The sequence below is a fragment of the Dermochelys coriacea genome, chromosome 7, assembly GCF_009764565.3.
Source record: "Dermochelys coriacea isolate rDerCor1 chromosome 7, rDerCor1.pri.v4, whole genome shotgun sequence".
In the NCBI taxonomy this organism is placed as follows: Eukaryota; Metazoa; Chordata; order Testudines; family Dermochelyidae; genus Dermochelys; species Dermochelys coriacea.
The window spans coordinates 34,119,919-34,137,404 of record NC_050074.1 but is presented as its reverse complement, the minus strand read 5'-3'; the positions used below and the strand labels follow the sequence as shown (position 1 = coordinate 34,137,404).

General features: G+C 47.9%; 1 protein-coding gene across 1 annotated transcript; it reads left to right on the top strand.

Moving 5' to 3' along the window:
• The first annotated feature begins 270 nt into the window (after positions 1-270).
• HNRNPUL2 (heterogeneous nuclear ribonucleoprotein U like 2) lies at positions 271-15,489 on the top strand. The gene is made up of 14 exons (XM_038411387.2): positions 271-978; positions 3,641-3,776; positions 4,046-4,119; positions 4,714-4,853; positions 6,762-6,852; positions 7,027-7,139; positions 7,739-8,002; positions 8,220-8,342; positions 8,744-8,872; positions 9,033-9,201; positions 9,448-9,648; positions 11,039-11,115; positions 11,844-11,951; positions 12,460-15,489. Exons 1-14 carry the CDS (start codon positions 303-305, stop codon positions 12,526-12,528), a joined length of 2,370 nt encoding a protein of 789 aa, XP_038267315.2. The 5' UTR covers positions 271-302; the 3' UTR covers positions 12,529-15,489.
• The last annotated feature ends 1,997 nt before the right edge of the window (positions 15,490-17,486 follow it).

Here is a 17,486-nt window from a genome sequence, read left to right as displayed (position 1 = left end):
ATGAGGTTTTTACGGCGGCTGAGGGAAAACAATTGGAGTCTGCGCACAGCGTCAAAGAGTGGGACGGGGCGCGTGCGCCTTTTCGGGCCCAGGCGATGTGCGCATGTGCAGTTGCGTGGGTTGTGGGAAGAATGCGCGTGCGCCATGTCGGATTTCGGCGGCCGTTGCGGAGCCCCGCCTGTATATTGGTGAACCGAGGGGCCCTTTGGAATCTGCGCCTGCGCGACGGCGTGGGCGGCCTCGAGCCCGCGCTTGCGCAGTGAGCAGCCGAAGCGACTCTTGGAGGCTGCGCGTGCGCCTTGATGGGACTGGCCTCCCGCGCTTGCGCGGTGGTCCGTCTGTGCGGTGGGCGCGCTTGCGCTGTAGTGTTGCGAGGCGGCGGTAGGGCTCGGCGCAGACGCAGTAACGGCGCGGGCGGCCGAGGCGCTGGGTCGGTCGGAGTCTTTCGCTCGCTGCCTTGTCCCCCCCTTGCCATGGACGTGAAGCGTCTGAAGGTGACTGAGCTGCGGGCTGAGCTGGGTCGCCGTGGTCTCGACTCCCGTGGGCTGAAGGTGGAGCTTGCCCAGCGGCTACAGGAGGCCCTGGACGCGGAGATGCTGGCGGCCGGGCCCGACGAGGGCGGCGCTGCTGGGGCCTGCTCTGGGGTGGAGCCGGGGCCTGCGGGGGGCCCGGTCGGAGCCCATCCGCGTGGGGAGGGCGACGACGAGGAGGACGAGGAGGAGGAGGAGGAAGAAGAGGAGGAGGAGGAGGACGAGGAGGCGCTGTTGGCTGACGAGGAGCCTACCCCGGCCTTGGGCGGGGAGGCCCAGCCTCAGCACGGGCCGCAGGAAGAGGTGGCCCAGGCCCAGGCGCAGTCCCAGCCCGAGGGGAGCGACGGGAGCGGCATGAATGGAGCTGAGCGGCCGCAGGAGGAGGGGCCCAGCGGGGACGAGGCGGTGGCGGCCGAGGCTGAGACCAAAGAGGGGGGCGAGGAGCCCGGTGAGGCCCCAGACGGGGTGGGGGGAACATTCATCATAGGTGACTTCCGCCGATTCCTCCTCCCCACCACGGGGACCCCCTTAGGTCATGCGCACATCCGGTTACTCTCTACAACCCACTCGCGGGGAAACCCAAAGATCCCCGCATCCCCCTTTCCCTGCACATCCGGGTCTGTCCTACATCTTCCATGGAATTACCTTATCCCACACATCCGTTCCCTTTATCCTACGGTATCCAGGCCCCTTCCCACATCTCTCGTGCAGATCTCTTACCCACCAGTTTCTCTTTATCCTGCATATCTGGGACCATTTCCTTACCTTACTTATCCAGATACCCTACAGGTTATCCCACACATTCTGGTCCACCTCCCCCCAGCTATTTACTCCTATTCCCCCAATTCGTTTCCTCCAGTATCACTGCAGCAGGTATTTGGAAGCGCAGACCAGAGGATTGGGAGCTTCTAGTTTCTGACATGTTAGATAAATGGGTGTCTGTAAACCTGTGACATAATATTTTAAATATCCCAAGTTCGTTTATACAATTCCTGGTACATATGCAGAATCACAAGAAATCCATGGAACTTTACAATTTGGAAGGCAAAAATTTCCCTGCCTCCTGAAAGGCGATTTCGAGGCTCAGTGATAACATCCTTGTAAATAATTCACTATTGCAGTTGCTCTGAACATCTCTTTGCATTGCCTTTTGGTTCAGCAATCCTAGGTCTTGTGCATGGGCTATAAAGCCCCGAAGGGGGTTACAGGGTGTAAAGGTAAAGCCCTGTCAGCACCAGTGTAATGGCTTGACAGTTCTTTATTGGTGCCCCTTTGGGATAAAGTCCAAATCTGTTTTAAGTTGAAAGTAGTTCCAGGTAACGGCACTGACTGTTGCCAATTTTAGTGATGAGTGTTGGTACCTAAACACATTGTACCGTTTTTGTTTCTATCTCCCCATGAAATTTAAAGAAAAATGTAGAGAAAGAGGGAGGGAAACTGGCTATAAACAAACCATTGTCAAAGGTCTATAGCAAACCAACAATTTTGCTAAACCTTCCATTGTTTGCAGGGTAGTTGTAGGGGTGTCGGTCCCAGGATATTAGAGACACAAGGTGCAAGCTAATATCTTTTATTAGAGAGTTCTTCAGGTCTGTATAAGCTTGAAAGCTTGTCTCACAAACATAAGTTGATCTAATAAAAGATACGATCTTGCCCACCTTGTCTCTCTAATTTCTCTAAACTTAAGTTATAGTCATCTTTGTTATTTCCCACAATAAAAGATGGGGGCGGGGGGTGGAGTTCAGTGCAACTTTATATTTCAGAGACTTGCCAGGTTAATTACTAGCAGTTTGTCATTAATTGGTATGAACTTGTAAAATGGCAAATGCAAACAATAAGCGATAGAAAGCATTGGTTAACAAAAAGCTGAGCCTCACTTTGGCATCACCCCCTCTTTTCTGTTCCCTTCTTTTGGTTTCCAAGTTGATGGAGGAGGGGGAAGCCCATCTGATCACAACAACAACAAATTAATTGGATTTTTTTTTCTGTGTTCTGGTTTGCTTAGATTTATATTATTATTAAAAGTACAGTTTCATTTTCTCTATAAAATATATGCATGTGGCGACAGAGACCTTGATCTTTCAAACACATGTTTAGCTTTACTACCAAACCATCTTGTCCCACCCCGTTTCTTCCCTGCCCCCTCTTGAATTAGGGGGACTCAGAGATAAGCACATGCATAAATATTTGCAGAATCCAAGCCTGGTGGGGACCTTAAAGCCCCAAAGTAGGAAAATATAAAAATGCAAAATTAAAAAAAATTAGAATACATTTTAAAAACAAATCTTCTCATGGATTCTCCTGGCAAGACCAGATTGAAGAGGGTTGTTTCTCTGGTGGGAGCTTTACCTGCACTCTTTAGGGCATATCCATGTTCTCAGCTATTTGTAGGTGAAACATGGGATATTGATACTGATACTTACTGCTTATACTGCTCTCTTCATCCTCAGACAATTACAGATGTTACTAATTAACTAATGAACATTGAACCCAGGTTTTGGCATGTAAGTTAGGGAGAAACCGAATTCAAAATGTTTTGCTTATAAGAACACTAGTTCTTCAATGCACATCTGTGTTACTGATTCAACTTCAAGTCTAGTCAGTTTTAAAACGTTAAAAATAGTTTCTGGTACTAATCACACCCTTGAGTACATCTGTACATTTTTATGTTTTTATAAAGTCCTATTTCGTTTCTGAAATGTAGTAGTCTCCCAAGCTGCTGTGTGAAAGAGGCACATGAGCAAAATGGGAAATAGCAAAACTGGCTCCAAACAAATTACTGTAAAATGCACAAATTAAACAAACTGAAATGCAGAATCTTCTGATTCTAGTGATCTTGGTTGTCGCTTTACAATAGGCGAAAGTCAGGCAGAAGTGTAATTGTTAAGCTGATGGTGTCCCATTAACAGTTTTTGGCTTTTTTAAGTTTAATGAAATGACCAGATTTTTTTTAATAGAATGTCCATGAGACAGAAGCACTTTATAGGTGTCATCTTATTGCCAGGAGAACATATCAGGCAGGTGGGACCCACAAGGCTTTGGTGTTGCATTCTTTAGGTTCTGTGTCACTTTCAGTAAGACTTGCTGACTTTTTCTTCTGCCCCTTACAGCGGACGAAGAGGATGAAGATAAATCAAAGCCAACAGGCTCAGATGGAGAGCGGCGAGGGGTTAAGAGACAACGTGAAGAAAAAGAAGAACATGGCCGTGCTTATTATGAATTCCGAGAGGAGGCTTACAATAGCCGGTGAGGAGAAGGGACACTCTGGTTGTGTTTTTACTGGCAATCCAAGTCACTTCCCAGGCAATGAATGAAACTAGATTTGATCAGCTAACTCTGTGGTTAGACAGACATTGCATGTGGATGCAGGGAAAAGGATAGAGTTTGGTATGGGACTGTAAGGCAGAATGTGTGTGCTTGTTTTATATTCTGCTGTTTTCCCTATTCTAAATTGTTCTTATTCCTAGATGTTCTGTGATATCTGATTACTTGTTTCTTCTCTCACTCTTGCCTAGGTCTAAGTCTCCACCACCACCAGAAGAGGAACCAAGAGAGGAAGATGATGAAACTGTTGTGATCCTGGACACATGTATGTATGGGCCATGTGGCAGTTATTTGATGTATAGTAAATTTAAAGTTCAGAGATTTAATTACTGGGTATATAATTTGAGAAACCAAGCATCATAGCTAATGGGGTGTGTGTCAGAATAACAGAGGCCAGTCTACTCCTTCAGCTATCATAGAATTTACAGGAGATTCTGTAAGTGGAACTCTGTGCAGCTGGAACATTTCTAATTCTTTTTGATCTTTTGGGCAATATATGGGGGTACTTGGGTAAGTGCAACATTAATGCAGTAGCACTAGAGCAGTGGTTTTCCACTTATGGTTTGCAGACTTTTGGGGGTCTAAAGCCTATGTCTAAGATTTCCAAAGGTGTCCGCACCACCATTCAACCTTTTTTTAGGAGTCCGCAAATGAAAAAAGGTTGAAAACCACTACACTAGAGCAACCTTTGGGCCTGCCAGTAACGTTGGAACAATGGAAAGGTAGAAAACTGCCTTCTAGCATGTAGGGTTCCTCTCTGGATATGAGCCAGGCTATTACTGGTGCATGTGGGGTCTAATGCTTTTTGAGTAAATCTGAAAAAGGAACTTAGAGTAAATTAATCTCTTCTTTCTGACAGATACATCTGATCTCCACTTCAAAGCAAGCAAGGACCGCTATGGAGGTCAACCTCTCTTCTCAGAGAAGTTCCCCTCCCTTTGGTCTGGGGCAAGGAGCACCCATGGAGTGACAAAGGGGAAAGTCTGTTTTGAGGCAAAGGTAGGGCACTTGCTAGATGAATGTGCTGAGTCTGTATGTTGGGAGGTGGCATGTGTGTTCTGTTGGGTAACTGGCACTTTCAACACTGAATGAGATGTTGGGTCTGAGCTAGTCTAATTTAATCAGGAATGTAGAGTATTTAATTTAATGGATTGAAATTTAGAGCAGCTCATGTTTTTACTCCCAGCTTATTGTGCGTGTGTTTGTGTGAGAGAGAGAGAGAGAGAGAGAGAGAAACAAGGTCTGGATAAGGAGCTGTAGTGATGAGAAGATCCTGCAGAAAGTGTTGAGAGAGGCAATCTGTCGGAATTCACTCTTTGGCCTTTATGCAAACGTAGACCTACTTTTTGTGGCAGTTAGAGCCAAATTTCTGATTAAAATTATGTAATTGTACCCTTTTGCTGCTTTGAATATAGAGAAGGCATGCAAATTCTTAGAGGTTTTTTCCTGCTTGTATTTTACCTTTTGAAATATCAGGATTGTCAAGTCTGGGCTCCCCTAGTTTGCTGGAGGGCATCCAGAGGGGAGAGGGTGATGGGACGGGGAGGGGTTTGGTTGTTTCTGTGAACCTTCTGTCCTTTAATTGAAGGGTTATGGAGGGTTTAATCTTTAGCAAAGATTTCCTTTCTTCCAAGTGTGAATTATACATCCCAATCATACAGGTGTTCTCAAAGCAGAATTGTAATCAGTCTAGCTAAAACTCCCTTTACTTCTTTATTGCTCAGCTGTCAGTCTTTTATGATACTAACTCCACTATCTCTTCATTCACAGCAGCCTCTGTCTAACCTAGTCTTAGATATCTAATGTATAAAAGCTTTTCTTAAACACCTTTTAGGCTGCTTTCATCCTGCCTGGGGAAAATGAAAAAAGCACAAAGCTGTTCTTATTTCTGTGCGAGATGTGTTTTTGTGGGTGTATGTCACAACATACCTCTTTTTTGTGGTGGAATTTCCCATATAAAGTAACAGTTAGTTTTATTTTGGGGAAAAAAATTCCCCACTGTTTCACCAATAGCTGCTCTGTCCTGGGTATTGGTGTGCCCATACACTGACAGGAATCAGTTTTGCGTAGAATAGATTCTTCCTTACTCCTGTTCTTTTTGCGGATACAGTCTAACACAGCTGCTACTCTGAAACCTATCATTCTTCCTTAGGTTTAGCCGTATCACTTCAGTCTCCCATTTGAGAGAATTTCTAGTTGGTGGATCTCCTCTCTGATGAGAGTAATCATGAGGATGCTGGTTGAGGCTCAAAATTTGGCAGTCTTGTTAAATGGATTTCAGAACATAAATCTATCCATCCCAATTCTGAGACAGGCTGCCAAAATCTCTCACTCAAAATTGCAACACAAGTTTCTATGTGGCGCAGGTTCCCAGTGCTGTCTTCCACTCGTGCTACTGTCTCCGATCTTGTGAGATAATGGGTGGATGGAGACTGTAGAGCCTTGTAAAGGGAAGCAAGTGAGTATAGTCCTACCAGTGCAGTCTCTCATCCAAGCAATAGCCAAGGATTGGCTGGGGGAGCATACCTTGGTCAGGTCTCTCACTAGGCTCTGCACCAAAGGAATAGACGATAGAAATACTGTTTGTTCTAAGCCTTGGGGGATCAACTTCTAAACGGCTGAGATGGTTTGGTGCTGCTTCTCTGTTGTGCCTGTTACGGTTTCTGACAAGAATGGCTGTCTGCTGGAAGCAGATGAGATCTGTATTTGAATAGGCTACAGGGGAAGTTGGGGAAATACCCCATTAAATTGTGGCTTTGGTACAGAGACCTGTGACCTGCGCATGCCTCCAGCTTGTGTAACTCCAGGTGTGACTAGCACCTGGAGAAGGATTATAGTCTCACAGAGGCCTGACTCTAGCTTTGCACACAATATGCTAAATGACTCCTTCTCTTTTAATTTTTCTAGGTGACACAGAATCTCCCAGTGAAGGAAGGCAGTACGGAGGTCCCGCTTCTTCGGGTTGGATGGTCTGTGGATTTCTCTCGTTCCCAGCTAGGTAACTGAGCTCATTTTTCTGTTGTTAGCTATGAGCTGGAGCAGGCTACAGAGCTGTTGAGCTGCTGCTGCTGCAGCCTGGGCTGGGATTTTCTAAGAGCTGCAGTGGGCAGTTTGGCTCAATAGTGACACAGTTTTGGAAAACACACGTGTAATACCTGCTGCTCTTTTCCAGGTGAGGATGAGTTTTCTTATGGCTATGATGGACGAGGGTTGAAGGCTGAAAATGGGCAGTTTGAAGAGTTTGGTCAGCCCTTTGGGGAGAATGATGTGATTAGTTGCTTTGCGGTAAGTGCTGTAGATAAATGGTTCTCAACCAGGGGTCTGGGACCCACTGGGGTGGGCCCTGAGCAGGTTTTAGTAGGGGAGCGCCAAGCAAGGCCAGCATTAGACTTTCTGGGGCCCAGGGCAGAAAGCTGACGTCCCAGCACATGGGGCTGAAGTCTGGGCCCTGAGCCCTGCCACCCAGGGCTGAATCCAAAGCCTAAGCAATATAGCTTTGTGGGGGCCCCTGTGGCATGGGGCCTCTGGCAGTTGCCTTGCTTGTTACTCCCTAACACCAGCCCTGGCTTTTATATGCAGAAAACCAGTTGTTGTTGCACAAGTGGGCCATGGAGATTTTATAGTATGTTTGGGGCGGGGGGGCCTCCAAAAGAAAAAGGTTGAGAATTCCTGCTGTAGATAAGGCCTGTGGTTGCCATCTCGGAGGGGCAAGAGGGGGGAAGACTTCTATCCTTGCATCCAAAATATATGTGAAGTGGCTTTCCTCCTGTTCGTGCAGGAGCTTGCTGGGAGATGGATTTGGAGGAAAGACAATGGAGGGAGAAATAGTGGCCACCCCTCAAAACTTGCTGGTCACAGGATTCTTGTGTTCTTTGTTGTCACAGAACTTTGAGAGTGAAGAAGTGGAGTTGTCCTTCTCGAAGAATGGGGAGGATCTGGGTGTGGCCTTCCGGATCAGTAAAGAATCTCTCACTGACAGAGCCCTCCTGCCACACGTGCTATGCAAAAACTGTGTGGTTGAATTGAACTTCGGTCAGAAGGAGGAGCCCTTCTTCCCAATTCCTGAGGAATACGTGTTCATCCATGCCATTCCGGTTGAGGACCGAGTGCGCACACCTCTTCCACCCAAAACCACAGAGGAGTGTGAGGTAATGAGGTTTGTTCTAGACAGTCCTAGTTATTGCTTGTAAGGAGTCAGCGTGGCTGTGTTGCATGGCATATTGACCTGGTTTAGAGAGGAAAACGTGACGTACATATGGAAAGAGCCATTCCCTGCAAGGCATTGTGTTGACTGTTACTGTTTCTCCACAGCTATTTAATCACTTCAGCTCTTCCTCCTCTAACCTCTTTGTGGTGTTCCTGCAGGTACTGCTGATGGTTGGACTGCCAGGGTCTGGGAAGACCCAGTGGGCACAGAAGTACACACAGGAAAATCAAGAGAAACGATACAACATCTTGGGAACTGAGACTGTTCTCTACCAAATGAGGGTAAGCCCTTCCTTTGGATAGAATGGTGTCACTTAGAGCCTTCGCTGGGCTGGCTGGACAATCCTGGAAAGTATAGTGGCTTTATATCCCATTGCCAGTGTTCTGCTGTAGCATTGCAGAAAATTGCTTAGTGGAGTAGTAAGGGGAGGGAACTCCTCTGATAACAACAAAAAGGGGTGGGTTTTCTGTACACGACTCCAGGCTAAAGAAGGCTACAGCTCCAGAGGACAGAACTAGTGACTGAGCTGTGGGAATTGTGTTCTGGGTTATCTCTGCACCAATAGCGTGTGTCTGACACGTTTTATACTGGCACCTGTGATAGAGATGGGTGACCACAGGGCTGGTAAAACACTGTGTGTATCTGAAGAATCTTTTATTGATGTCCCTTTTTCTCTTGCCAGACAAAGGGCCTTGAGGATGAAGAGATGGATCCCAAGAGCCGAGACCTGTTAATCCAGCAAGCTGCCCAGTGCCTTAGCAAGCTGGTCCAGATTGCTCCCAGGGCAAAGAGAAACTACATTCTTGATCAGGTATTGTTACTAAACCCCAGTGACTTCCTGACCTGAGCAACTTGACTTCAGAGCACACTGAGTGTACTCCTCATGTCCCATTCTGATTGGAGGGGATCCAGACTGGGCTGAGTTAGTGGCAGATGAATTTCTGAAACCCGTTTTTTTTTCCCCCCCTCAGTGTAATGTGTATAACTCCGGCCAGCGACGGAAGCTGCTTGCCTTCAAGGGTTTCTCTCGCAAGGTGGTTGTGATTGTCCCCAATGAAGAAGACTGGAAGAAGAGGCTGGAGCTGAGGAAGGAGGTTGAGGGGGAGGATGTGCCTGAATCGGTGATGCTGGAAATGAAAGGTAGACAGGCTCAACCAAGCCTGTTACATTGTGCTGCAGCATCTCTAACAATCTTTAAATAATACAGAGAAACTAGGTAGTTCCAGACAGTCCTGGGCAGTGGTAGGAGCCCAGGTGCCCCTTTGGGGGATGGGGTAGGAAGTCTATTAACCTCCTGAATCTCTTCTCTGCTGGGAAGTAGGGTCTTGAGCCACTGAAAGCTGCCTTGATCTTGTGAACTCTCTTGCTGTTTCCATTTTAACGCAGCTAACTTCTCACTTCCGGAGAAGAGTGATTACTTAGATGAGGTGATGTATGAAGAGCTGGTGAAGGAGGAGGCCCAGCCACTGGTCACCAAATACAAGGAGGAGGCCAGAAAACTGCTCCCTCCATCTGAGAAACGGGCAAACCGTCGCAATAATCGCAACAAGCGCAACCGTCAGAACCGCAACCGTGGCCAGGGATATGGTGAGGCTCTGTAGGGGCTGGGCAGCACTGCCTCTCTGGTCTCTTTTGTGTCTAAAGGCTCCTTTTGCCATATTCTCTTGATGTCCAGGCAAACCGTAAGGATTCTACTCCTTAGGTTTTGAAGAAGGGACTTGGGTCACTCAGTGCAGGCCTCAGCAAGAGAACAGAACTTTCTCTCCACTCCAGCTTCTAGTTCTTTTCTCAAGCACCTCCCTTGCCCATTGCCCTCATGGTTTAACTTCCACTTCCTTATTCAGAGCCTAAATTGTTCTTGTGTTTTGTGCTAACTGATGGCTATAAGGACTGAGATTTTCAAAAGCATTTGCCTTTCAGTGAAACTTGGGCTCCCTCCAGGTCCTTAATTCTTACTGTCATGGCAGAAGTAACCATCTTAAATCTGTATTATAGTATGCTCTGTTCCCATAAACTTTTGTTATCTTGACTGGTGACAAAAAATGTCCTTAATTTGCATGTGTCCTTTCTACCCCCAAGACTTTTTCATGTCTTAAATGTGCATTATTCTGCTGCAGCATCACAATGATGTAAGCCCTTGCTTGTCTCAACTCCTCAGTCTCCTGCTTGGAGACAGCTTCCCCCTGCTGCCTTATTTATCTGAATTGAGTTTCTTCCCATTGCCCCATCTCTCTCACCTTACCAGAACATCCAGCAGTTTCTCTTTCCCTCTGCCGACAATTCTAGCTTGTTCAGTATCTCTGACAAACAACACTCGGTGTATGTTTTACTTCCTGTAGATTGTCAATATCTGCATGAATTAGTCCCAGTCATACTATAGACTGCAGCAGAGCATTACTGGACATCTCTTCCTAGTGGGATGTTGTTCCATTAATGTTAATCCTCTGCTTATGGTGTGTTGCCTGTCTCATGTATGCTCTTCCTATCCAAACACCATTCTTTCACTTTGCTTGGGAGCTACTGAGATTGGGATAAGTGGGGCTGCTGATGGATTTTTTTCTGTCCTGTAGCTTTATTGGACGGTGTAAAATCTGGTATGGTCAGTTATACAGGAATCTCTGCTAGTTTCTCCTGACAGAATTTTCGTTTCTTCTTAATCTGTGGTTTCATTTCTCTCCTTCTGGCTCTAGCTGTTTTAACAAAAAAGTTAAACCTAGTCTAGCCTTCTCTCTATAGAGTCCTGGTTTCTTCTGTACTGAATGTTTTTGCTGCTCTCACTCCCCAAATGGGAAACATGCAACCTGTAGGAAGTTACTGTGCTGATCTGTGATTAGAAAGTCTGACACCCTGTTCGTTGGCTTCTGCCATCAGGGGATTGTAAGTCATGGGGCAACTCAGGAACAGCTTGACTCTTGCTGATGTTTACGAGGTACTGCATCTGTAGCTTTGTCTGAGATCTTGCTTGTTTTCTTTCTAGTTGGTGGACAGCGCCGAGGTTATGACAATCGATCTTATGGACAGCAGCAGTACTGGGGGCAGCCTGGAAACAGAGGAGTGAGTGTAATAGTTCTGACTACTTTATACCAAATACTGGCAGGGGGTATGGTGGTGGCTGTTGATTTTTCTCTACAGGAAAAGAGGGAGTTTTGGGGGTGATTCTTGCTCCATTTTCTTCCCAAGAGGAGGAGGAGGAGATAATACCTAGTTCTAGTGTGGTGATTCTTATCCATAGACCTCAGAGTACTTTACAAAGGAGGCCAGAAACACAGAGGGGAAAGTGACTGACTTGCCCAAGGACTCCCAGCAGGCCAGTTGTAGAGCCAGAATGGAACCCAGATGTCCTGAGTTTCAGTCCGGTGTTTTAGCCTCTAGGCCACACTTCCTCCCATGAGAAGGAGACTTTAAAAAATGTAACTTCTGTACTGATAGAGTCCTTCCTGGTAGTCTTTGGGATCCTTTGCACCATGCCTTACCCTGAGTATAAGATGTGGCTTAAAGGTATTGACAGCCGTCATGTGCTGCATCTTGGTGGCTGCCTGAACCTAGGTGTTCTAGTCCTGGCTGCTACCAATTTGCTGTTTCCCCATCTCAGTAATGGGGATATGCACCTACCTCTGTATAAAATGCTTTGAGCGGTTTGGATAGAAGACACAATAGAACTCAAGGAATTACTGGAGGCTATGCGGTGCTGCCATGAGATGTGGTTCTGCTTTCCACAGGGCCATATCTTCCTAAAGGGCACATTGTTTGGTGTGCTTAAGTAACAACCTCTGTTTTCACAGGGTTACCGTAACTTCTATGACCGGTACAGAGGGGACTATGATCGATTCTACGGACGCGAGTATGACTACAACAGATACCGAGATTACTATAGGCAGTACAACCGGGAGGTGAGTGGCCACACACCACGAGGCAGTAATAACTATAGGAAGGACTTCTCAACCTTTTAGAGTAGATGTCTTGTGGACACCTCACTCCCATTTGCTGTTGCCATGGTCCACTTGTAGAAGTAGCATCCCTGTAGCAACTATAGCAACTTTCCATGTGGAAGAGTAGTATTAAGAAAGAGTTTGGTTGTTTTTACTTGTTCTTTTGAACACGGTTCCTGTTACTGCTTCTATTATGTATTGGCAACAAGGACAGCTCCTTCTTGTTACAATCACTTTTAGAGGTCTCTGAGTTCTCTTTGCAATGAAGAGCCCTGGTCACTTGTAGGAGCAGTGTGGAAACAAGCAGGTTAAACCAGAGTAGCATGCTCACAGTTGAGAGCTGCTGTCCTAGGACATTTATGGAGGAGGACAGGGGGCTGGGTAGAAGCTATCGATGTATGGTTATAGGGGGAACATGGCCTTTCCAGCACATGCCCCTGGATACAAACTGCTTCTGATTTCCTTCCAGTGGCAGAACTACTACCAAGACAGAGACCGATACTACAGGAACTACTATGGATACCAAGGATATCGGTGAAATCCCAGCCGTCTTCACCCTTCAGCCAAGAAGCTGAATCTGCGGAGGTGTCTGCCACTTCCCAAAACACAACCAATGGAAACAGGGCTGTTGGGGGGAGAGCAGCGGCGGGGGGGAGGGGTGGGAAGAGGAAAAAAACTGTAAATTTTTTTTTTAAAAAGTTTGTTGAAAAGAATATTGTCTTATTCTATAAAACATTTCAAACCTAGTTAGATATTTGTAATCAAAATGTTTGCGCAGAGAGTGCAGCACTTAGCGCTGCCTGGCCTGTATCCTGTGATTGGGCAGGAAAACCATGTACCCTTTAACAACTTTCTAGAGCAGCTGGACTGGCAGCCGGGCAGGGAGGTGCAGGGGTTTGCAAGATGCGCTCAGTGATGGGAACTGAACATGTAAGAACCTGGAGGTACAGATGAGTGAGAACAGAGGGGCCAGCATCCCCTGGGGCGAGAGGGAGGGTTGGGAGGGCAGGCAATATTAATTGACTGATCATTCACTTGCAAAACTAATTTCCTTCCAGATTATCATTTGCTGATCTAGCTTTGGGGTGATGTGTGGGGCTCTGCCCACAGTGATTCTGGAGTCTAGTGCTCTTCAATGACTGGTGGAGAAGGGACCGTTTCCACCTTGGAAATCTGGCAGAGTTCCACGTTCCTGCTGTTGTCTCGTCTGGCAGTGCTGTGCTGGCTGGATGTAACGTATCCCTGGCCAAAGGCTGTGCTTTTTAGCCAAGCAGTTTGCTTTACCCCCCTGGCTATTAAATTTCCCTGAAAGCTTGTAAGCGGAATCATGAACTGTTTTTTGGCAGAAGGAAGCACAGGAATTTGGTATGCCAGTCCCTAAATTCTCGTTCTTCCCTGGCCAAATCAGACTGTCTGGGTGAGACTCTGTTCTCTTCCCCTCTCCCTCCCTTCCCTCCCCCCCCAGGCTAGCAGGCTTGGCCAGGTGCTGAATCATCATCTCTGTATAGTGTCTGTCCTCTTTAGTGGAAGAGAAGGAACATTTCTCAGGGTTTCTGCTGGATCTTTTCTTCATTAGAGCGTAGTGTGTGTGTGTGTGTGTGTGTGTGTGTGTGTGTGTGTATAGGCAACCCATGCAGTGTGTAACCTTCACCTGTGAGGAGATAGTGCTGAGAATAGCAACAATTTTATACCGTAAGAAGAGGGCACAGTTGGTAAAGTGCTCCTGTGGTTTTGATAAACTGGTAGAGCGTGTATATAGGAAACTAGGGAAGGCGATTGAATGCAGTAGTGAACCAGCCTGAAGTGGGTAAGTCGGGGTGTGTGTGTGTGTGTGTGTGTGTGTGTGTGTGTGTGTGTGTCCTGCCCTCCCCATGGCTTGAAAACAAAAGGGTTTTGATTTTGACTCACTCTTTAGCTGTGAAGTCTAGTCCCACGAGAGGGGAGGGGGGGGTTCCTGAGGACACTGCGTGAAGGAGGATCCCTTCAGAGCTTACAGCGTGCTCCAGTATAAAATTTGGGTTGTCCTCAGTCTTCAGAATTTCTGTAAGATTGGGTGGGAGGAGGGGGCATAATTTCAGAAATTACTCCTTTCCCAGGCAAATAGTTGTGTTGGGGGGAGGAAGGGGGGCAGCTACTTCTGTGGGGTGTAGGGAGTGCATTCATGGCAGAAGTGAATGTGGCTGGCTTGTATCTTTTGTAAGGGGGTTGGGGGGGAGGCTGATTTATTTTCCCATTATGAAACTTAGCATTGATCTTTAATTTTGTTTCATTCTCATCAGTTTGTCTCCTGCCCTGCAATTCTTCCCCCATCCTCCTTTCCCAGTGAGGACAGGATACCCTCTTAGGAAGTGAATTGTAAATATTCTTGGTTCTGGTCCTATAGCCTTGGATTTGGCTAGGGAGCTAATTATGTTCCTTTCCTTTCCCCAGCTTGAAGATTACCTTCTGCTCCATGTGATTTGCTGTTTGAAATACAAACATTTTAATTTGTTTTAAAAATCGAATTTTTTTTATTCTCTGCCTACCATTGCAAGCTGTCCTGTCTCCAATGCCCATTGTCACATCCCAGCCCAGACTAACCCCTCCATCCAGACCAGGACATGGTGAGACATGGCTCTGCCAGCACCAGAGAGCACAGGTAACAGGTTGCTGGGCTCTCCCAGCCCTGTGCCACTTCCCAATGCAAGAACTAGTGAGAAGCAGAGTTCTACTGTCTCCAACTGCGGTGCCGCATGTGTGTATCTGAACGTGTGACTGTGTGACGACCGTTTTTATAACAAAGCAACTGGTATTTTAAATGATGCTTCGGGCCACTAGAAAATACTCTTGGGACGGGTAAAGGGGAGAAAGCAGGAGCCTGCAGTATCTGTGTGCTGGCAAGGGTGCTTGATGCTTTGGTATTTTTAAAAAGTTCCTTCTTTGGGGTGTGCTTTCCAGTTGGTGGGGCACAGGCAACCTCCAGTGCGCAGATCCTCCACAGATTCATTGAGTTTGGGGGACATGGAGTAACTGGCACTGGAGCCAGGAAAGCTTAAATCACTTCAGGAGGCGCTGTCATCGTTAACAGAATAACTTTTGAAGCTATAGTCCTTTTTAAATAAAACCTGTTTTTCTGGGGATGACTAGAACTGCCACATCCTTGTCCGTAAGACCAAGAGATCTTAGCAACTTCAGTAGATGTCTTTTTCTGCACATTTTTGTTAAAAAAAAGAGAAAAAAAAAGAAAAATTAAATGGTAAACAAGGAAATGCAGCCTGTTTTAGATCTGTTAGTGTTTCATGATTGTACGTCTTAGTTGCTGTAGATGGAAAGCTTGAGAGAACATGAAGGCTGTAAATGTTTTTACAAACTGTAAAACGTTTTGAAGTGGCCAGTAAAAGGGTTTTACCATTGAACATGTAACTGTGTGGTTGTTTACATCTGTAACTTTCCTTCAGATTCTGGCAAATGTAGGCAATAGCTTCCATTTTTAGAATAAATAACCATTGGCTTGACTTAACATCCTTATGTTGCTGCACTGACTTCGTAGGTGTCTCTATACTTTGGCTCTTCTTCCCCTCTCCAATAAAAAGAAAACTCAAAAGACCAGACTAATTTTGCTCTTTTCATAAGGCTCCTTTATTTGGATCCCCTGCACTCACCCTGCCTGCTCCACACTGTACAAGGGAAGTCTTAGTGCCCATGCTGCACGCTGTGGGCCCTAGCATGGAGTAGCCTAGCACTTGGTGGTGAAGTCCAGTATCAGTGCACTGTTAATATGGATTCCAGTGCTTTCCCTCCATCTGTGCAAGGGAAATACCCCTTCTCCCCAAGGGCAGGCCCTATGAGAGCAGCTGCTGTGGTTTGGTCCCTTACTTTCAGCGAATAGCCCTGGGGACCCTGTGCTGGCGAGGGCATAATCTGAGCCTAACAGGGCAGGGGGCTTGTGCTTCATGTGGGGAAGGGTCTCCTAGAACCTAAAAGCCCCTTTGCTCTTGTCTGATGAGCCCTATTTGGCGCCGTACCTCCCTGCTTTGCTTCATTTCCCTCCACACCTGTCACCACTGCAACGTGTGCGCTGGGGGGGGGGTCGGAATAGTGGCCCAGGCGGAGGCTGGGCCAGGGAATGGGGGCTCGGCAAGTCCAAACCCTTCCCCAGCGGGTCTGGGAGCTGGCCTGGCCCTAGAGCCGGAGTGACTCTGAGCTGCTCCTTGGGAGTCTGGGCTGCTCCCTGAAAGCCCACGTGGGCGTTTCCAGACACGTGAGGCGACGCTGCCCGCGCTCCCTGTCTGGACATGGAGGCAGCGGCTCCGCTCCCGGGTGGCGCTCGGCGCAGCCGGAGCTCTGGATTGCTGCTTCGCGGGCCGGGCCGGACGCGGAGTGATGCCCAGCTGCTGGAGGATGCGCTCGGCCGGCTGAGCGGGGCCACTGCGGCCATCACGGCCAACGTGCGGCGGATCAATGGGGCGCTGGAGAGGTAATGAGCCGGGGAAAACCGCCTGGGACAGACCTCTCTTCCCCAGGGCGCTAGAGAGAGAACAACCCCTGCCCCGCCTGGGATTCTCTGGGGGGCTGGAGATGCACCAACCGGGATCTCCCACCGGTCCCACTTCCCGTCTTAGAATCCTTCCCTTGGGGACGCGTGTGGGGACTGCTCGTAGAGTTGGAGAGGGGCCGCCTCTGAAGTGGGCAATACTCACACCCCAAATTGTCCCAGCCTTTCCCGAGTCCCTGTATCTGGGGTAGCTTCCCCTGGGCTGGGTAGAGTTGATATTGTTGCTAATTCTTGGATGCGGGAGGGGTGGCCATAGGGTGCTGAATATAGGGTAGTACAGGTGGGGGGGTGCTGGGGAAAGGGTGTGGGGATGGATATGGAGAGATGATGGGGGCAGGGTTGGTGGGTGAGTGAGGGGCATGGAGATGCAGGGGTGGCAGATTTGGGGATGGGCCTGTGGGTTGAGGAAGGATACAAGACATGGGGAGCAAGGACAGTAGCTGAGCACAGCAGGGTCAGGTAGTGGCAGTGGGATAGGCACAGGCAGCATCTATCTTCCCCATCTCAGTATTGCTCCTTTGCCAGGGGCATTATCCATCTAGCCTTAGCGACCCCCTGTGCTGGGCAGGGAGGACTTCTGGGTGTGGGGATGTGGGGGTTAGGGGCCACATCAGTAATAGAATCTCTTCTCCCCTTTGCCCAGGATTCTGGAGGATAAAGCGACTGTGGAGGAGCTGAACCAAATGCTGATGTGTCAGGGGAGGGGGCCTGGGCTAATAGTTTCTGTGCAGCACCAAGTGAGTGCTAACACCCCAACTGCCTTGGGGAACGGGTAAGAGTGGGAGTGGGTGCCCTGTGCTGGAGCTCCCCATCCCAGGGCACTCCCAGGTACCACAACACAATGAGATCCCAGGCTCCCTGTTGCATTGGCAGAGCCTACATTCCCGGTGGGGTTGCAGTCTGGGTGGTGCATGGTTTCCTGAGGGTGGATCAGGGAGCCATGTTCCATCTGCTGCAGACAC

Coding starts and splice junctions, on each gene's coding strand:
- HNRNPUL2 (XM_038411387.2), top strand. CDS start 303: ATGGGACTGGCCTCCCGCGCTTGCGCGGTGGTCCGTCTGTGCGGTGGG. Junction 979..3,640: donor AGAGGGGGGCGAGGAGCCCG/GTGAGGCCCCAG, acceptor TGCCCCTTACAG/CGGACGAAGAGGATGAAGAT. Junction 8,873..9,032: donor GAAACTACATTCTTGATCAG/GTATTGTTACTA, acceptor TCCCCCCCTCAG/TGTAATGTGTATAACTCCGG.